A 22,144-nucleotide genomic window follows, 5' to 3' on the forward strand; every position below is an offset into this window, starting at 1 on the left:
GTTTGACTGTGTGTGCAGCAGAAAGCAAGGGAGGGAGATCAGTTTGAAGGAAGGATACACCTGTTGTCATCAAGATGGTAGCCACATCTGTCATGTTTGGAAGGAAATAAACTAATGCTATGAGGGATGGTGACTTGCCAAATGCTACCTAACAAGGGAGCAAGTGGCGCTGTGGTCTAAACCACTGAGCTTCTTGGGCTTCCCGATCAGAAGGTTGGCAGTTTGAATACTTGTGACGGGGTGAGCTCCCATTGCTCTGTCCCAGCTTCTGCCAACCTAGCAGTTCAAAAGCACACCAGCACAAGCAGATAAATAGGTGCCGCTGTGGCAGGAAGGTAAATGGAGTTCCTGTGTGTTCTGGCTTCCATTACAGTGTTCCATTGCACCAGAAGCGGTTTAGTTATGCTGGCCACATGACCTGGAAAGCTGTCTGTGCACAAACACCAGCTCCCTCTGCCTGAAAGCAAGATGAGCACTGCACACCATAGTCGCTTTTGACTGGACTGAACCATCCAGGGGTCCTTTACCTTTACCTAACAAGCTCATGACTCAAATTCAGGAAGAATTATCACATATTCATATCCACAGTACCATACCAAGTTTCAGGTGTTGGAATAAATAAGAAATGGGGGCAAATTTACCACAAAGCTGGCAATAAATTTCACTCTCATTTTCCTCATCCCATAACACATGCTAGCATCCATTCCACTGACTGCACAACACAACTTCCTTGTGTTGAGGCAGGTATAAGATTGTAGCTTTTCTTCAACGTTGAGAAGATGAAATGCAACTCAGCCAACCTTCTGTGATTCCCACTTTTAGCTGTCCACTGTGTCTTGCAAAACCCTCAGTGGCTGAGATTTCGTTGCCTAGTAGGTCATGGAGCTGCCGGCCAATTACCCTTGCACTCCTGGAAACACAGAGATAAATGTTATTGCACTTCTCTTTGACAGTGCTAACCTTCCCACCCTCTGCTGTGTAATCTTGAATTGTATCTACTGTGGCCCAATAGGGCTCCCCCCCCCCCCAGAGAATAAGAATGAATGGAAAAACTTTGTAACAAAAGTGTACTATTTGCAGGCAGTAGAACTCGGTGCCTATAAAATGTATAGATGACATTCATGTCTGTGAGGAGACCCTGCTGTCAGTTTTATGCAACACATCCAACTCAGCTTGCTGCCTCCCAGTGCTAACTCCATCCAAAGTCAAATGACCTCAGGTTTGTTGACTGAGTCAATAGACAATCCTTGGGGAATGCCCATAGCTCAGTAGTAGAGTGTCTGCTTTTCACTCAGAAGGTCCCTGGTTCAATTCCCAGCATCTCCAGGTTGGGCTGGGAAAGACTTCTGTCTAAAACCAAGGAGAACTGCTGCTGTTCAGTGCAGACAGTACTGAGCAAGATGGAGCAATGGTCTGACAGGGTATAATACAGATTCCTACATACCTAAGTAAGTTCCCAGTGTGTCCATAAGGGCAGAAGTAGTTAACTTCTACATACAACGACAGGAGAGGTTACCTGTAGAAGATCTTGGAGGGAAGCCTTTTGTACTTTGGGGGAAGCACTGTAGCTCAGTGGCAGAGCATCTGCTTTGCATGCAGAAGGTCCTTGGCTCAATCTCTGCATCTCCATGTATGACTGAGAGAGACCCCTATCAGGAACCCTGAAGAGCCAACCAGGGTTGACAATACTGAACTAGGTGGAGCAACAATGATTCAGTATAAGACAGCTTCCTATGTTCCTGACCCTCTGCTTCTGCCCCACAACTGATTTGTCCATCCTGCTATAGCCCTGTTGTCCTATTCAGTATGAAGCCCATCCTACTGATTTCCCAAGTTGACTGGCTGGGGGTCAGCCCCCCTAGGGCTGTCTTACAGTGAACCAAGTGAACTAGGCTTGTGGGTAATTCAATGAAGTTATGAGAAAGCATTCCGCTGATGAGTCATTATTTTAAAATCCCCGAAGGCCTATTGTACCAGTTAAAAGGCTAAAGCATTTTAAATTTCAAGGAAGGAAGGGGCCCATCTTGACCCCTTCCTTCTGATGTGGAGATGTGTAACCACTCGCCGCCCCACCCCCGGGCATAGCTCACTTTCTTCCTGGCTGATCTGGTAGCAGCTGTTGTGGGTAATTCAATGAAGTTATGAGAAAGCATTCCGCTGATGAGTCATTATTTTAAAATCCCCGAAGGCCTATTGTACCAGTTCAAAGGGAACACTATGATCCTTCAAAATTCAAATCAACAAATGAAAACACCACCAAGAGAACAACCTTCACCAGTGTGCCTTTCTCCTATATTCCTGCTGACCAAGTCAATAGTCACATATTCCTCTTTCTTGAACATTGAGTTTTCCCATCTATGATAGATAAAATGGCTGCTACGTTGTACTGCCACACTGAACTACCACTTTGGATAGTGCACACCCTTTAAAAAAATCCAATATCAAGAGGGTATCATCCTTTTCTTTCTTTATAAAGGGACAGCTTCCTCTTACCAAAGGCCGAATGGTCATGTTGGGAGCCACAGAGACAAGTGAAATTTTCCTCTTTTCAAATGGATAGTTCTTTGGGGCAGCTTCATTATAGGGGCTCCTAGGGCTGAAGGATGGGATAAGGCAAGTGGAAATAGTCAGCCTCCATATGCAAATGCAGATCTCTCCCCTTGCCCCTCAAATGTGTTAAAAGCTGCTCTAAGCTGATGTCCATATTCTAACAATCCATAGAATCTCCCTTTCCTCTTTGATTTTGCACTTTAATTCTTTACTGCTGAGATGCTCACAAAGCGTCAGAAAATCTCTAGCAAGCTGACCTGCTACTCCATAATGGGCTGCTGAGCCCTTCTGCATTGCTTCACTTTATTTATGTGGTGTGGGGTTTTTTTTTAAGGTGGCTGTCAGGCACAAGAGACTTTCTATTCATGTCATCTTCCCGGCCAGCCACTTAGCGTAAAATTGCCCATAAAAGTGAACTTAAATTACAAGTGATAAAACCACAGCCCATCCTAGCCACTGCCAGCTTTTTTTTTCTGTTCTACATGGCGCTGAAGCTTATATTCTTTTTGACAAGAGCAATGAAGCAGCTTCACACACTTATCCCCAGCTAAATCACCTTAAATTGAAAATCCTTGTTTTTCCTTGCTTGGAATGTAGCATGGTCCTTCATTAGTTTCTTCTAAGTGTTTCTTAGTATCAGCAGAATGGTTTGCGCTGGTGGAACGCTTGACTGCATGTCCCTCAGCTAATGCCAGATGTGAGGCCTTCCGACATATCCGCTTATTTGTTTGTTTGTTTTTGTTTGTTACATAAGCTACCCCATAACAAAGAGTTCCATGGGCAGCTCACAAAGCCAACACACACACACACACACACCAAAATACAATACAGAACAGGAAAAACTGTAACAAAATAATTTTAAAAAATGAAGCATAATTACAGCTCAGTGAGAGGTAAACTACATTTCTCAGGGTTATTGGGGGGGGGGGAGCCATGGACTCTAAATGTATGGTGTGCATGCAGCTGAAGAAAAGAGGTAGAGCAAAGAGGTGAGCCTTGCCAAGCTTGGAGGTGCTAATACAGTGGTACATCTGGTTAAGAACTTAATTCGTTCCAGAGGTCCATTCTTAACCTGAAACTGCTCTTAACCTGAGGTACCACTTTAGCTAATGGGGCCTCCCGCTGCTGCCGCGCTGCTGGAGCATGATTTATGTTCTCATCCTGAAGCAAAGTTCTTAACCGGAGGTACTATTTCTGGGTTAGCGGAGTCTGTAACCTGAAGCCTATGTAACCCGAGGTACCACTGTAAGGTGTTTCAGGATGAGCAAGAAGGAGCAGGTAGTGATGCAAGGCAAGAGGTGGGGAAAGTGGTATGAAACGAGGAGGAGGAGGAGCCAATGGCAGGAAGCAGTGAAAAGTGGGGACTGATGGGTCCTTCAACTTCCAAGCCTTGTGAGGCACCTTTGCGACCCCCCCCCCAATCCGTTCCTGCAGCCACAGTGATTCCTCAAATCTACCAGCTTTTGAAACTGCAGCCCACAAGCTTTGTGCTGTGGCCATCTGTGGCCAACCTGGAGCTGCAACTACAACCACTAAGAACTACCTCCAGAAGCTGAGGTGACTTGCATGGCCCACTGAAACTGTAACTCTGAGGGCTCATCCACACAGCAGCACCTTCCCTGAGAGTATGGGAACTGTCCCTGGGGAAAGGTAGGCATCTTTAGGTAGAGCACTCCCTCACCATTCATCATGAGAGGCCTGTGCTAGAGAAGGCTTGGCCATGATGCTAGGCCCATATAAATTTATGGTCAGCTTAGAGTTTCACTAGCCCCTCTGTAGGTCCTCTGCACCAGAGGTGGTGAACCTGTGACCCTCCAGAGATGTTTTTGGACTCAGTGAATGTAAATTCTATCTGGGAGAGATAGTATGGCTGGGGAAGAGGGTAGTGGCACCTGCCCTGTGGAATGCCCTCCCACCAGATGTCAAAGAGAAAAACAACTATCAGACTTTTAGAAGACATCTGAAGGCAGCCCTGTTTAGGGAAGCTTTTAATGTTTGATGCATTACTGTATTTTAATATTTTGTTGGAAGCAGCCCAGAGTGGCTGGGGAAGCCCAGCCAGATGGGTGGGGTATAAATAATAAATTTTTATTTTTTTATTTTTATTGTTTTTATTGTTTTTATTGTTTTTATTGTTTTTATTATTATTAGGCTTGGGGAAAGTCTAAAGGGTCAGAAAGAAAGGGCTGGAGGGCCACATTTGTCGTCCTCCCCACCTCTGCTATATTGATGTCCTTCCCTCCCTTTTCACCTCTCTTTCTTGCTCTTTCCAGTAACTTAGGAGTGCCTCCTGGCCGGGGTAATTGTCCCTTGACAGTCCCTTTGCCCTTTGACCTCATTTACACAGACTACCATGGGCTACAGCAGATGAAGCAGCACATGGGCCTCTCCTTTAAGAAATACAGGTAAGAAGAACTTGGTGGCCTTTTATGTCCATGTCTTGTATCTTTTTTTATGGGCAAGTAGCGAGGGTTGCCATATTTCAAAAAGTAAAAACAACGAACCCCCCCCCCCGAAGGTTATTGAGCTTTCCTTTTACAAAAATGCCCCAAAAATATGTTTTTTGGATTTTTGGAAATTCCCCCAGATGTCACTTCCGCCTTTGAAATCCGGATGTATGTCAGCCCTAAAGTAATAATTTTTCTCAATACCTCTCTTGGCTAAAATCAAGTCTAAACTATTTACAAATTGAATGTTTGACTATTATTTACATTGTATATGCATGGTTTATATTTCTTGGTGGTGGGGTATAAGGTCATTGATTGTTATATGTATATTAAAAACTGAAAAATAAAGTTAGGAAGGACCTCTCCATCGGTGCCCTTTTTAATATTGTTTCCATTCTTCTCTATTCTTTTGAAACCACATCTGTATTTAGTACTTAACAAACTTTTGCTTTATATGATAATGATTTTATTTAAATGGGTTTCTTCTTAAGAGCTTGTTTTTTGTCTGCCATTTCAAAAGATCAAAATGCATTGCATTATTTTCCAAGAATTTAACCGCACACGATTATTCCAGAGACTGAACAGAATTGAACCTGGAATTCTCTTGAACTTTTAGCCTTTCCTTATCCTTCAAACTTCCAAAAGTAAATTTCCACAACACAAGTTTTAGACTTTCCCTTGGCCCAGTTTATCTCCATGTCTCTGAGAGCTGGTAAATTGCCCGGTGAATGGCTTCCATGCTGCTTCACAGCTGCCATTGTTACATGCTGGGATGTGTTTGCAAAGGTGAAAGAGCAATCCTTTATACCACTCTCTTAAATGAAATAATAATAGTATCACTTTCCATGGAGAACACAGAGACCCGGGGGGGGGGGGTTATGGACCTGTGAGTGAGAACAAGGATAAATAATATATCGGCACTCTGGAGGTGTGTTCTGCAAGCATCGCTAGGAGAGAGAAAGAGGCAGGCAGGTGAATGGATCAACTTGGGACACCTCTGCCCATTTTGTCCCTCCTCTTGAGGTTTTAAAAAGTTCAGCTCAAAGACTCTTGCCAGATCAGCAGCTAGCAAAATTTTGTGATTTAATTTAGCACTGGTAACCCAAGTATTCATTACTCTTTCTCCAATCCCTCCTGTTATCCTGCACAATTTTATGAGGGAGGAAAATGACAGGCGGTGTTATTGCCTCTATTGTAAATCAATTTTCTCTCTGCATTCAGCTTGGTTGGAAGAGAGGAGTTGTTATTCCTGTGCTTGCTTTCTACTTGCTGTGTTTTTTTAATTATCTTCCCCTTTCTCTTTGTATCAGTGCCATAAGCCAGTTTCAGGGTGGCTAGGATGTGGGGGTCAGGGGAGTCATGTCAACAGAAAGAGAGGGATGAGCTCTTGCAAAACCAGATGTGAAATTAATTTTGAATACAAGTCTCATATATTCAAACTTGAATACATCAATTCTCTTCAGATTTAACAGAATGAGGATTTTGGTAATTGACTCCTGTGATATCCAAATATTTGTCACCAAGACGATTTGTTTGTGTTGCATCTTTGTTTCATTTTAGGGAGCTGTTGCCTCAAGGCCTCATTGCCCACCTCCACCCCTGTCTTACCTTCTGCTTCACTCTTCTCCCTGTCTCACTGCTGACCATATCCACCCCTTTCATTTCTTCTTCTTCTTTCAATCTAGATCTATCTTTCTTCTTCAGAGAAATATGATGCTATCCATCATTAAGTGATATTATTGGCTATGCAACTCATGCTGGTAAATTATGTGTTGCAGGCTCCTTATATATTTGAGAAAGTGGGTTTTGGTGATAATAAAAATATGTATTGTAACTAGGCATAAGCAAACTCATTAAAAGACGCCTGCTTCTTGGGAGAAAAGCAATGACAAACCTAGACAGCATCTTAAAAAGCAGAGACATCACCTTGCCAACAAAGGTCCATATAGTTAAAGCTATGGTTTTCCCAGTAGTGATGTATGGAAATGAGAGCTGGACCATAAAGAAGGCTGATCACCGAAGAATTGATGCTTTTGAATTATGGGCCTGGAGGAGACTCTTGAGAGTCCCAGGGACTGCAAGAAGATCAAACCTATCCATTCTTAAGGAAATCAGCCCTGAGTGCTCACTGGAAGGACAGATCCTGAAGCTGAGGCTCCAATACTTTGGCCACCTCATGAGAAGAGAAGACTCCCTGGAAAAGACCCTGATGTTGGGAAGGATTGAGGGCACAAGGAGAAGGGGACGACAGAGGACGAGATGGTTGGACAGTGTTCTCAAAGCTACTAACATGAGTTTGACCAAACTGTGGGAGGCAGTGGAAGACAGGAGTGCCTGCTTGACAGAGACACAAGAGGTTTTGCTGAGCCTCTCTGGGGAGCATCAGTTTTGTAGTTTCCTTAACATTTCCAGTTAAAGAAGAAGCCAGAAAATGAGGACCTCCACCAAAACTGGGCATGGCACAATGGCTCTAGGATAATGTATCACTAGCTCATATTTTTGTGTTGCTCCTATGCAGGACATAACCGGCATGGCTTTTGTTCGTTTCCCTTGCACAGATGCCGTGTTCGAGTGATTGACACTTTTGGGACTGAGCCTGCATACAACCATGAGGAATATGCCACACTGCATGGGTACCGGACAAACTGGGGCTATTGGAATCTGAACCCAAAGCAGTTCATGACAATGTTTCGTAAGTGGTATCAACATTTGACAGTGATTTGCCATGGAGAGGTGTGTGATGACAGTGGGTACTCAGATAGAATAGCAGACCCTTCCTGAGTAAGGCTAGAAGTCCATGGTATCCAACTTTCCCTTGCCCGATGCCCTCCAGCTGTTCTGGACTACAACACTATATTTTACTTTTTTTTTTTTTTTTACATTAGCTGCTTTCAGCATCACTTGGTGGAAAAGTGAGATATAAATTTAACAAACAGATAACCTGTTTTGCGCTCTCTCTCAAATGATTTGTATTCAGAGATGACTTGCAAATATGGAAGGGGTGTTTGTTTGTTTGTTTGTTTGCTAGCTTGCTATCATGGCCAATATCTGCTAATAGGGATATCTTTCCCACCGCCCTTTAAAGCTATTTTACTCAGTGAATTCCATACGCTAATTGTGCATTGTGTGAAAAGGTTCTTCCTTTTGCATGTCCTGAATCTCCTGGCCATAAACTTCATTGAATGGCTCTGAGTACTAATGTTATGAGAGAAGAAGAAACATTATCAATAGCTACTTCCTCCCAAAACATGCAGGATTTTATTAACTTTTACAATGCCCCCCTTAGTTATCTCCCCCTGCTTTAAAAGGTTCCACATTTTTCAGCTTTCCTCATGGAGAAGGTCTTCCGAGTTCTACATTTTGAACAATTTGTCTACTGTCCAGGGTACTGAGAGTCCTGTCTCCAATACCACTTGTTCATGGAGTCATGACCCAGGATTGATTCCCCACCTGTTTCTTCCCTGCCTGTCCTTCCACTCTGCCCCAGACTGCTTCCAGATCTACATCCTCCCAACTTGTCCATGGGTTCTGCCTCACCAGGAATGAGCACATATGAAAAAGAAAAGGCATCGTTTGAGGTTCCTTAATCTGTCCATACTTAATTCAGCACAGATAAACCCCGAGTACTTGTTACGTTCTTTGCTCTGAAAGTAGCAAATCATTTTCTGAGCTGTCACTTATTCACATGAACACTTGACCGATTCACATGATTGTTTTTCAAGTGTCCTAACACACACACACACACACACACACACACACACCATACACCCTCGGCTTGGATTGCAGGTTGAACCAATGGCCTGAATCGTTTGTCTAGAGTAGAATTTATTGACACACCATTCTCAAAGCCGGGAGAAATAAAACACAGGGAATATATCTGGAAGCTTTCCAAGATGAAGCAGCCCCCAAAGTATCATGAAGACTGAAAGTTCCTGTGCCCTGTGTTATGTCCGTGCCATGAAAAGGGTAGTAGAGATACTGTCACATTTGCACCTCCAAGTTGATTTCCCAAGGGTTCTGGATAGGCAGATTTGCTGCTTCCACCTGACCTTAACCTTGACAATGATGCCCCAAGGAAAAGCTAGCTTAATGGGGCCTGGCTTTTTAATTAGCTTTCATACTTTACTGTCCCACTCCCACTGTTTTTGCTAATTATGTTTCCAGGCTGTCCCAGCATCTCCCCTTCTCCCCAGCATGGCCAGAGTGAAAGACTTGTAACAGACACAGAGCTATTTCGATGCAAGTAACTCTCTCCAGCTCTCTGGGAGCTGCCAAGATAACCAATCATTCCTCGCCCAGCTAGAAGCACAGTGACAGCAGGAAGAGTAGGATGTGGTGTCATGGTAAAAATATCTTCAGGACTGTATTGGAAATGAAATAAATGGGCCTTTGCAAACCAGCAGTTAGGAGAAAGCTTTATTTTTGTGTTCCCTACTTTGAGACATGGCATTGCACAAATTAAGTCTCAGAATTCTCTGGGATTTAATGGAAGATCAGTTCAGAACAACTGTGGTGCACGATTCTTGTCGGAAGGTTAAGGAGGGAAGGGACAGCGGAAGAGGACGCCAACCTTCTTTAGAGGCAACCAAGTGTCCTGAAAGCACCCTCCTAACTAGGTGGACTGACAATTGCAAAATAACAGCTAGGAAAATAGAACATCATTACTGCCATTCCATCATGTACTCAAATTTGTGGTGGGCACCATAGCTGTCAACCTTCCCTTTTTTTTGCGGGAAATTCCCTTATTCCAGCACCGTTTCCGACTACTTCCTGCCGCTATCCAGGATTGTTAGTTATCCCGTAGACTGTCCCCGGGACAGGTGAGGCTGCTGATCCCTTATTTTCAAGGCTGCTGATCCCTTATTTTCAAATCTGAAAGTTGACAGCTATGGGTGGGCACCATCTTTGCACCAAACAGAAGAGAGTACCTTTGCAGAGACATGAAATAACCCAAAGCTTTGCAAGCCAACTCTATCAGTTGATCGCTTCTGGGTCTGCTCTTCAGTGCAGTCCAGTCTTGACTGTGGTTTTCAGCTGGGAACATGCAGCTCTCCCTTTTTTAGCTTTATACAAAATAAAATAGTTTGATTAAGTTTTATTTTATTTTATTTTATTTATTCCACAAACACACACTTCCTGCAGAATACGGCTTCCCCACCACACCAAACTTTATCCTCCCAGTAACTCTGTGGAGTAGGTCCCTGATTGTGCAGGCAAGTCCATCAGTGAACAGTTCATATGAACATAGCATCTAGTCACATGATCTACCAAACACATCTACTGCCTTGTGCCACCGCCCCATCCTCCAGCATTCTCCCCCAGCTGCTGGATTCCTGTTGTTACTTCCCAAAAATATATCCTGTGACATTTCAGTGATCATGGAAATCTACTGAAGTGCATGGCCAAAATGTCACCTGAGAAAACAATAGATAAAAAGCACATGAACACCTTAAGAGCTATCCATAATAATCAGTAACCTGTAATTTTGGAAGGTTTTTTATCATTCTAAAAATGAAAGCCCAATAGAAGAAGCAAACATGGAGGGACCCCCAGCATTAAGAAATTACAGTTTGTTTGAAAATTACTTGGATATTTGAAGCTGAATCTTACAAGTGGAGGCTGTATTAGACTTGACTTTGCAAGTAGCAAACCAATAACATTTGTTGAATGCATCCTCTAAGGCAATTCAGCTCTAAAGTAATTCAATTTCTTCAACATTTGGGTTTTTAATAATAATAATAATAATAATAAAGCTGTTATAGCTCCAGAGAACTAAGAAAAGATTATACTCAGATTTTATGTTTTTAAAAAAGGTTGTGCCAAAGTGAAAATTCTCAGTGTTTTAAAGAGTTTCAATTTTTATCTTTAAAAAAAGCATTTTCCAGGGTTGATGCATTTCATTTTTGCTAATTGCCATCCCTGCCTCATGTAGCCCACTCTACTAGATGTCGGTGTTGTTTAATGAGAAGAAAAATATAAAGTATTTCTGGGTTATTCCATTATTAAATCAAAGATGTTATGTAATGGAGGGTGTAAAATATCTCAATGGACTCATTTCTAAAATTAATGTAACTGACTTGTAAACTAACGAAGCAGATCTCCTGTGAATTATAAGAAAACGCGCGCTGCAATCGTGGTAGCATATGTGGGAGGACATGTGGCACTTTTTATATTATAAAACCATGTGATGGTAGAAAGTCGAGTATGAGTGCAAAATTCAATGCAGCCCTAGCAAAGAGCCTGTGAGGCTTCTTTCCACAGCCTGTGAGGCATCCCATTGGGAATGGGGTGTTTGTGTTACTGAGAACAGAGAGGAAATCTCTGGAGAAACCTAATGCAAGTCAAATGCATGGATGTTTGTTTCTTTGCAGCTCATACGCCTGACAATTCCTTCATGGGTTTTGTGTCTGAGGAGCTCAATGAAACAGAGAAGCAATTCATTAAATCCAACAAGGCTAACAACATGGCAGTGGTATATGGGAAAGAAGCCAGCATTTGGAAGGTGGGTAGCAAATAAAATAGTGGAACTTTTTAACGGTGTCAAAAGCATTTAATCACTCAACCATGGTCCAAAGTGTGCTAAATGCTCTGTGGCTGCAATCTTATTTGGGAATACATCCAACTGAACTCTGTGGGACTTCTTTCGAGTAATTAGGTATGGAGTGCATCTCTTATAACATTTAACAAATGGATGAGGAACCTGTGCCTCTCCCAATGGTTTTTTTTTACTCCATCTCCCATCAGCTCTAGCCAGTGTGGCCAATGGTCAGAAAGGACTCTACTGTCTGTAGTTTGTTTTAATAGATTTTAGCAGCAGCAGCAACAGCAACATGGTGGTGCTGGTGCGAGTTGTAGTCCAATAACAGTGGATGCCACAGGTTCCTCATCCCAGACACAGCAGAGGACCATATGAAGAGTTATAGGTTTCATCCAAATAATTCTTTATCTTCCAGGACCAGTTTAGGGCTTTGATAGGTATATCCCGATATTTGCCTGGTTGCAAATGCAAAGGATGAGGGGCTTCTCTTTCACATAGAACTACACACACATCAACACACACACATCCTTTGTTTAAATGCCAAGTCCCACAGTGAGAGGACTAAGTGAGTGTTGTCACTCTATGTACTCTATCTATGGACCACTCTATATAAACATAAGCATTTGAAAGCTTTTATGAGCTACTTAGCCTGTCCTCTTCATTCATCTCTGCTGCATTATTCCTTGCAGCAGCAAATAGTAATGATGGGCCCAAGAAAGCGTGGGGAAGGAACCATTGTGTTCATGTCATGCTATTTAAAAAGTGCTTTTAAGAACTTTAAAATGCTTATCATATATGGTTCTTCAACTCCCCTGTTGCCGAAGCTTCCCCAGTAATCATGATGCCACTCTGAAGTTCTGGGGATTGGATGAATTTGTGGAGGAGGAGGGGACAAGCATGAGCTACTGTCTGTGACAGTTAGATGAATACCAGTGGCAGGATAGTTTGGGGTAGTTGAAAACAACCATACAGGAGGCTGAATTGCCTTTATGGCCTGCTTACACTGAGAGCCAGTGTGGTGTAGTGGTTAAGAGCGGTAGACTCGTAATCTGGGGAACCTGGTTTGCGTCTCCACTCCTCCACATGCAACTGCTGGGTGACCTTGGACCAGTCACACTTCTCTGAAGTCTCTCAGCCCCACTCACCTCACAGAGTGTTTGTTGTGGGGGAGGAAGGGAAAGGAGAATGTTAGCCGCTTTGAGACTCCTTCGGGTAGTGATAAAGCAGGATATCAAATCCAAACTCCTCCTCCTCCTCCTCCTCCTCCTCCTCTTCTTCTTCTTCTATTTGGAAGCACTGGGTTGTGCTCTGTTCAGAAATGATGCTTGGCTAAATGAGACCTTGGTACAACCCAACAGAGCTTTCCTGAAAGCTCTGTTGGTTCCTGGTTGCTTCAGAGCACTTCTGAGATCTTTTTAGTATGTTGCCATTGATACAGAAGAACTAACTCTCATTCCTTCTTCCTTCTCTCTGTGTGCCCACCATGGGATTTCCAGCTGCAGGTAAACAGAAAATCATTTTTAACTATGTGCTTTTTATGTGTATTATTTAGATTTGAATACCCATTTGCGCTGAGAAAATGGAATTTTATTTGAAGACTACATTGCAATGTGTACATGTACAAAAACACATACACTAGTGTAAAGTATGCATATCAATGCATATAATCATGAAAATAACGTGGAACATGCAGTATATTAGGGTATATCGCCTTGGAGGGGAAATGCATATATTGGAGAAAACTGCATATAAAAATGTGCATGTCAGGAGAAGTTACACTAAATTACTGGTGAATTTTCCGAAGCGCTTAAAAAAAATCTGATATAAAAATGGGGGGACCTGAATTTAAGGTTGGAAAAATGAGAAAATTAGAAAAATTAAAATTGACAAATTCACCCATCTTTGCCCCCCACAAACATATGGAGCCCACGCACCCAAGTTCCAGTGTGTGCCTTCAAAGTAGAACACTTGAAACACAACAACTCTCATTTTTGAATCAAACCCAGGTGGTGAATGGCTTGGCTTCTTCCTTTTGCTGTTTTGGTTTCTTTGCATGTTGTTTCCTCTGCACACTTCTGTTTTCCAGGGGGAAAGCAAATCCTGCCTAGAGAACGCTTCCTCTTGCCCCCCTTCCCCCCCCCTGCACAGCTTTACTTGATGCAAACATTGTGCATCTCAAGTTATGGAAATCTCTTGTGCATCAACATGTGATTGTTCATCACACAGATTTCTATCCAGCAAACTGAAATATGTGCCATCAGGAGTGCAGTGGAGGGTTTTTAAATTATCGCTTCCGCTAAGCAAGAACTCTATGCAGAAACCATAGGTTTTGTCTGAAGATGATTACAACAATACTCACCCAAACCATATTTGCTGGAACCTGTGACACACTGTAGATGTATACAACTTCCTTATTCACTTTAGCATGCAAATGATTTGAAAGAAAGAATTAATGTACTATAAACACAAAAGCAATATCAAGTGGATGTTCTCCAATGTAGCATCTGCTTGTGCAACATGGCTCCTCTTTTCTCTCCTCCCCTTCATACCCCCAAAATCAGCTCCAGACAACTGATGTGGGGCATTCAGGAAGGTGGCGGAGGGAGTAGAGAAATGTGACGTCCCATTGCACAATGTGCTTTCCATTGCAAAAGCAGGCAGACATCATATCCATCTATCCACACTATGCATATCTCCCATTATTTTAACAAATGCTGTCTGTAATATTCATATCCATTCTAAGAAACTCACACACTCCATTTTATTCCTCTAAGTATAAACCCTGTTTTGTATTGCAAATGATTGCTTCAATGCGCTTATCTACCTGCCTTTAAAAAGTATAGCTTTATTTATACTGGGCTCAGTGATCATTTGCAATACGAACCACTTGCTGACAGCTCAAAGGTCACTTGCAGACTTACGTCCTTGGGCCACAGTTCCTCTACATAACCTTGTCTCATACATCCCACAGACTCTTATATGAGAGACCTTACAGAAATAAGACAATTCCAAGCCCTCATGGAGGGCACTGGATGCTTCCAATTGGCACACTCAAAATGAATTTGCTCCTTTTGTTGATTTGCACAATTTTTGTTTTGCTTGTGAGCTGGTGCACAATTTTTATTCTTTATTGTTTCCATCAGTTTCTGAAAACACCCTTGGACATGACTGTGCATTCCTTCCAGTCTCTGGTATATTGTACATGAGCCCAAGTCATGATGTGACATGCCAGAGGCCTCCCACTATACAGGGCAAGACTTGGCACAGCCCAGATCTGTATGACAAGGCAAAGCAACTCTGTGCTTACATGAGGGGGTCTCATGTGAAGGTCCATTTTAAAGCCTGGCATTCCCATAATGGAATCTAAAACAGAAGCGTCAGCAGAATTCAGACTTGGATACTGGGCTTTATGAAAAATGTTCCCTACCCACATGAGCCAACTCAGTTTTGTTCCATCAAACATCTGACTGATCAACACAGCATTTGGTGTGTGATGTTTGGCATGTGCAGAAAGTGCTGCACACTTCTTAGTGGTTTTACGCTTCAGCCACAATACCAAATGTGGTGGAAGAATTGAAACAGATCTTTAAGTGTATCAGCATCCCCCAGTGGCAGCAAAAGTTGCATCACTTCTCTAAGTGCTTGAGGCAGGTGTCTGCTGCAGACAGCACAGGGAGGATAAGCGAGAGCAAGGCTTGGCCATTAAAGTTCCCAGCCTTCTTTGTCTACTAAACCAGAGACCATACAGTAATTTCTGTGGCTGGGAAGAGCTTCCTCTTTAGGCTGGGCTTCAATGAAGCCCAGGTCTCAATTGCTGTTTGTACATCTGCTCTCATCCCCAAGTTTAATTTGGTTGGTTTGTATCTTCTAATGCTGAAAAGTATGGAGAAATTGGGGGAAGAAGGGAGAACAGAAAGCAGTCTGTTCTGCAAAGGACAGTGCTGACCACAGCTGAATTCGAAGGGGAAGTTACTTCTCTTGTGCAGAATTTATGCTGGCAGGGAAAAGAGATCCATGCTTGGAAACATTGTGTGACATGTATTGATCTGCTAGCCTACTCATTTGATAGAGTGATAATGAAGTCCTTACCAGCTACGTGCAATTCTTAAAAGGCAACATCAAATGAGCTTCAGAGTTAATCAACCTAATGCGGGGCTCATTCCCAAAAGGAAACATACTGGGAAGCTGCAAGATAACACCTAAAATATATGTGGAGAACCTTGGCCCAGTTTCATGCATGTGGGGGAGCCTGGAGGGAGAGAAGGAGCTCTCTACAAACCATCAGTTCAGCGCTTAGGCAACATCTCCTTTTCCCAGGAAAAAGAAGTTTCCCACCTCTGATAGGACAACTAGTACCTGCTTCTTAAAATAGCATGCCACCCACATAATTTGATCAGACAATAATCTTATTCCAAAGAGCAGGACCTCCCTTTAAGAACAGGATACCTTTTGAATGCTCTAAGGCAGTGGTTCTCAACCTGTGTGTCCCCAGATGTTGTTGGACTACAACTCCCATCATCCCTGAGCTCTGGCCTTGCTAGCTAGGGGTGATGGGAGTTGTAGTTCAACAACATCTGGGGACCCACAGGTTGAGAAAGGCTGCTCTAAGGGCATGGTAACATAATGTACTGACATCACATTTTTTCTAACTGCTAAATGCACTTCATTTTAGATTGCTACTTACAACATAGGAGCCAACTCCTAGGGGCCGAGGTCCCTTCACCCCCCCCAATAAAATATTTGAGGGGCTGTCCCTCCCCCATTTTGATGGGCATTGCCATTCAAATGATGTGCATGTGCCGCGTCTTGTGATCAGTTATGTGGAGCAGGGCTTACCTGCCCCCTCCATATTTTATTCAAGTTGGAACCCCTGACTTACAATAACCTGTTTAGGTAGGCCAGTATTATCTCCATATTATAGAGGTGGTGGCTGAGACTGAGAGATGGAGCAGCTTGCCTAAGGCACACCCAGTATTCTCATGCTTGGAGTGTGAATTTAAATCAGGCACATATCAGATACCCTAATCATTATACTAGCTGATCTCCCATTGTCTCTGCCGGGGTACATTTTTATTTGCTTGCTTAATTGGGGAAAGGTTACCATCTGGATGATGTATGCAAAATGTATGCAGCTGGACGGAATTTTATATGTCCTCACGAATTCTGAACTTTGTGACTGGCAATCACGGATGAATTTCTTTCCTTTCTTTTCTCAGGGCAAAGAGAAGTTTCTAGCCATCCTGAACAAGTACATGGAGATCCACGGCACTGTTTATTACGAAACACAGCGCCCGCCTGAAGTCCCAGCTTTTGTGAAGAATCATGGTCTCTTGCCACAACATGAGTTCCAGCAACTCCTGAGAAAAGCCAAGGTATTTGCCACAGGCAGAAAGAAAGAGGGTTGCGGCCAAATGAAACTCTGGCAATAAGAAATTCTCCAGTTGTGGGATTGTTTTTTAAGAGTTATGTGCCAATGTGCTACAAGGCAAAGGTCTTGGAGCATGCAATGGAAATATTGCGGCAATAAAGATGTGGGAATCCACATGGGACAAAACCCTTAGGCAGTGCTCCAGGGCTGGTAATGGTGGTTGGCTGTTTCTATCTATATCTATATCTATATCTATATCTATATCTATATCTATATCTATATCTATATCTATATCTATATCTATATCTATATCTATATCTATATCTATATCTATCTATCTATCTATCTATCTATCTATCTATCTATCTATATCTATATCTATATCTATATCTATATCTATCTATCTATCTATCTATCTATCTATCTATCTATCTATCTATCATCTATCTATCTATCTATCTATTTTTTTTTTTTAATAATATTTATTAAAATTTTCCAATTAATTACAAATTAATAAAACATCCAATTTCAAATCTTTTTCCAATTACATCCTTTCAGGACTTCCCCTTCCCTCCCCCCCTTGTATTCCAAATCTCTCAAATAATCTCAACAAGTTCTTCTCCTCAATTCAAACTTGTTATCCTTAACCCAAATTTTTTTTTTTTTTTAAAAAAAAAAACACCTTATTTTCCATTCCCCTAAAATCGGTTTATTCCCGCCACGAGTTCCCCACTTTAGAATACCATGTAAATGTATATAGCCTAAATAAAACATAGTTTACGCCTTTAAGGATTCCACATTTCCCACCCCCCCTTTTCCCGGTTGCGTTCCCAATGTTCCTCAATGTCCGATATTTCCACGTCTCTCTAAATCATAGTCCTTTGCCAGTCCTCTTTAGTTTCGAATGTCCAATCATGGAAGGATTCTGTCTTAAAGAGAGGCCCATTTTTTCCATCCAGATTTTTATATCCAGGAGTGAAAAACTCCAAATTATAATCCTTAAACTTGTCAAATCTGGATGTCCCAAATGTCCCCACTTTTGACTTGGTCCAATTCTTGTTATTTTGTTGTTCTTATTGATCAGACTCCTCTTTCTATTTCTTTCTGTCCCTGTTTTCCTGCACAAATGTCCTAATTCCAAAAGTTAGTTCCTTTACAGAGGCTTGTTATTCAGAAACAAAACATTACGTCAAGTTCCTTTCATTCCACAACAGATGATTCCATTGTCTTCTTCGGTGTAGTGGCCTCTGTAGTCATAATAATGTTCCATTTCTGCAGTTTCCCAGGAGATAAACAGTTCAGTTCCAATTTCCAGCTAAAACTTGTAATATCCCTCGGCTCCTCTAGGTGGATTGCAAAAACTGAGTTCTCTTCCAGATCGCATCCATTAGCCCTAGTAACTTTGTAATCCTTATTTAAGACAATTTGTATCCAATTTATAACAAATATAACCAGCAAAGTCCTTGTAACATAGTCTCTATCTTATTTTCCGCTTTGACAGCTCTTTGACAGCTGTCAAAACTTGCCTTTCTCCTCTCCAAGCTCCTTCATCGATCGCTCCCGGGGTTCCAGGGGGGGTTGTTTTTAAGTCCGAATTCTACTTTCCTCCTCCAGCTCAATCTCATATTCTTCACTCGTGAGGTTAAAAACTTGCCAAAATGGTGTTACTCCGATCTTAGTTATCAGATCCTTTGCTTTGACCCTTCTACAATGGAGGGGGTGGCTGACTTCCTTTTTTGCGCCTCCCCCGCTCGCTCCGAAATTTTTAAAATTTTTATCCCTCTTTTTAGTCCAAGTTCCAATTACTTACAGGTTGTTCTTTTAGGTCCGAATTTTCAAAGGAAGAAGCCAGCGCTCTCCGCCGAATGGCATGCGGCTTCGCACGGCAGGGATAGCAGAGGACTCAAAACACCACGCTTCTCCCCGGCACCCGATCCGTAGCCTTTAAAAAGGCTCCTTCACGAGTCGGGAGGGCGCTAACGGTGTCAGCCGAGTCTCCATGTCCACGGCCCCCGTGGCCGTGGTTTTTAAGGGTCCCCGCATCGCCGGTGCGGTAGGACCCAGCCCCTGCCGTGCAGGCTCCCTCCGGAGCTCGGAGGGAGTCCGCCATTCGGCGATGGCGCCGACCCGGCAGTCTATCTATCTATCTATCTATCTATCTATCATCTATCTCTATCTGTCTGTCTGTCTGTCTGTCTGTCTGTCTATCTATCATCTATATCTATCTATCTATCTATCTATCTATCTATCTATCTATCTATCATCTATCTATCTATCTGTCTGTCTGTCTGTCTGTCTGTCTGTCTATCTATCTATCTATCTATCTATCTATCTATCCATCTATCCATCTATCTATCTATCTATCTATCTATCTATCTATCTTAGAAGGAACCATGGAGGGGGGGAGGGAAGTTGATGTTTAATGTTTTGCTTTGTATATGTGATTATGGAAAAACTCATATATATATATACTGTATGACAAAATAAAAGGGGGAAATTAGAATAAGCAGCAGTAAGGAGTGGTTTCTGGCATTTTAATTTTTTTTTATTGGAGTTTTATTTACAACATAACACAACCCCCCCACCCCCCAATACACAAATCCACCCTCATTAAAAGTGAACATAACATACAGTGAGCATAACATACAACAATACAAACAACCAAATAAAAGACTTCCTTTATCCTGTATCTGGCCTCCTTATTTTCTTCTTATAAACGGTTTCCTTTATGAATAATTATTAAGATTTTTCTAATTATAACTTAAATATTCACAAAGTCTCCTGCAGACATTAATCGAAACAAGTCCAGGTATGTATTTTAGGGCACTGTTTTGTGAAGTATTCTCTGCATTTTCCCCATGCTTTTTGAAACTCTTGTCTAGTGTGATCTCTAATTGCCTCTGTTAATCTAGCCAGTTCAATATACTCTTAACAGTTTACCTTGCCATTCCTTTTTTGTTGGCACAGTTTCTTTCCCCTCAGTTTTTAGCAATTAGGATCCTTGCCGCTCCTGTGGAATAGAGGAATATTTTCTGATCTTTTCTTGCTATACACTTTACATCCTGTGCCTCTTGGCATAAGGTACCCTGCAAAAAATGATAATATTGTTGCAAGTGGCCAAATCACGGAAATGAAATTCCGCTGTGAAAGCATTTCTCAGTTCAGATCTTATGGGATGTTTCTGTCATAAGAGAATGATAATGTCTGTTTTAAAGTTGGATTTACTTATTCCCTTTATTTTTTAACCAATTACATAAAAACTGAAATTTAGTTAAAGGTGGATTTAGAGGTCTCTCATAACCAGAGGCCCTAAACTGTAGGTTGCTTAGCACTGGTAGGAGTACAGGCTTACAACACAAAACTAGTCAAGTCTACTCAGAATTGAATTCTATTGAATTCAATTGGCCTTACTCCCAGTTACTAGGGAGTAGGATTGCAGCCTTAGTCACATGGCTTCTCCAGGGTCCTTGCTCTCTTATCTCAATGGGCCATAGGACATGTTCAAACTAGAGCTCTTTGCCTGGAGTTGGTGGGGAAACTTTCTTTCTTTCTCTTTTTGCCAGTTCATTCCACAGTGTGTTGCTGAATAATTTCTCCCCTCTCCTGATCTGATCACTCCGTAAGCCTGCTAATGGTTCACCTCCACAGCTGGTAATGCAAGGCTGATGAAGCCACTGCTTGTATGAAAATGGCATAATAGAATTAGAAGGGCAAAGTAGCGCAGAGCGGAAATGGTTTGGGAAAAGTTTAATCTCATTACGGGAAGAGATAGCTGAAGATCTTACAGATGGATCTTCTTCATAATTATAGAGTCAGGAGTTCCTGCAACCCTTTAGCTATCTCGCTAGTGCTTCTAAAGAATTCACTGAAGCATATAATTGCAACAAAGAATTTATTAGGTTCGTCCTCCATTTTCTGTCCATGAACATTTAAAAGTCTCAGGTGTCTACACATTATTTTCTGTGACTTGCTCATGTCTTTAGCGACTTCAGAATGGTTTTTACTTTCAGTGTAGGAATAGAGCTTGAATCTCACCTCCAAATCCTTTGACAAACCTCCACCCATTTCTCTCCTCACACCCCGCAATGATCTAAATTGGGCACAATCCAGTCAAAGTTCACCACTCACTTGAAAGACCTTGACTAAAGCTCTCTTCTGTGTACCCCAACCCAGGGGCGGAGGAAGGGGGGTGCAGTGGGGTGGTTCACCCCGGGTGTCACCACTGAGGGGGGTGACAAAATGCCGGGCCTGCAGTGCGCCTGAGCACATGTCTCTCCTGGGAGTGACATGGTGCCTTGGGCGCCCGCAGGCTCCGCAGTGCCCCAAATGGTCTTGTCGCCAACTTCCCTCCAGTTGTAGGGCGGCTGAGTGGGAGGAGGCAGGCAAACTCTTCAGAGGCCCTGCAGAGCATCCTGCCCCAGCTCTCCCTGCCCCATGGGCAGCTGACCCTGCCCCTGGGTGCAGGGCATGTGTGCCACCCAGGTGCCCGATTGGCTTGCTCCACCGCATGTGGATGACACCCCATGTGGATACAGAGATTTATTGTATTTATTTTACCAGTGGAGCAACTGGGGCACTGCCTGTCTACTCTCAACCAGCCCCTCAGCTGCCCACCTTCTAATTTACAACAGCCAGTCGAGTGGCTAGCCCTGCCTGTCAGTTTCCTCCTCCTTAGTCTCAGAGTTGATTCTTTGTAGACCTCACCAGGGAGGAGGATGGGAACAAGGCAAGAATGAGTTGGCTCTGCCTGCCATTGGCTCTGGTGCCACCTACTGCTAGTCCTCCTGCCTTCCACCCTACCAGTCCCAATTGGCATCAGCCACCTTAATGTATTTTACAAAATGACAGGAACATGCTAAAGGATAAGAGACAAGCCCAATCCCAAATTCACCAATTTCAACTCCTATGACTGTCTAAATTAAAAATAATAAAAAAAGGTTTTTAGCTCCACCCCTAGTTTCCTGGGCTAATTCAAATATTTTCATACAAAGGCAACAATATTTCTGAATAAAGAATATTGTTAAGTAGAAGAATGAAACTGCAACATGTTCAAAGACTATCGTTTGCTATCTGCCATGTTTGTTAAAATTATATGCAAATTGTTAATTAGTGACTACTGAAACATGCAAATGAGTAGAAGCTGTCTAGGCCACGTGTCCATTCAACTGTTGTCCTCTTAAAGGGCACAGGTTGTTGGTACTGGACTAATTGCGGGACTTTCAGCCAACAGGTTAAAATGCC

The 22,144-nt window shown here is 42.6% G+C and overlaps 1 protein-coding gene across 1 annotated transcript in view; it reads left to right on the plus strand.

Moving 5' to 3' along the window:
• Nucleotides 1-22,144, plus strand: part of MGAT5B (alpha-1,6-mannosylglycoprotein 6-beta-N-acetylglucosaminyltransferase B) — a 168,061-nt gene that overhangs the window by 122,172 nt on the left and 23,745 nt on the right. The window contains exons 9-12 of the mRNA XM_081850723.1: nucleotides 4,824-4,955; nucleotides 7,556-7,689; nucleotides 11,369-11,499; nucleotides 16,752-16,907. Of these exons, the coding sequence (XP_081706849.1) occupies nucleotides 4,824-4,955; nucleotides 7,556-7,689; nucleotides 11,369-11,499; nucleotides 16,752-16,907 (553 nt within the window). The remainder of the gene's footprint in view (nucleotides 1-4,823; nucleotides 4,956-7,555; nucleotides 7,690-11,368; nucleotides 11,500-16,751; nucleotides 16,908-22,144) is intronic.

This window comes from Podarcis erhardii (assembly GCF_964252035.2).
Source record: "Podarcis erhardii genome assembly, chromosome: 2".
Classification (NCBI taxonomy): Eukaryota; Metazoa; Chordata; class Lepidosauria; order Squamata; family Lacertidae; genus Podarcis; species Podarcis erhardii.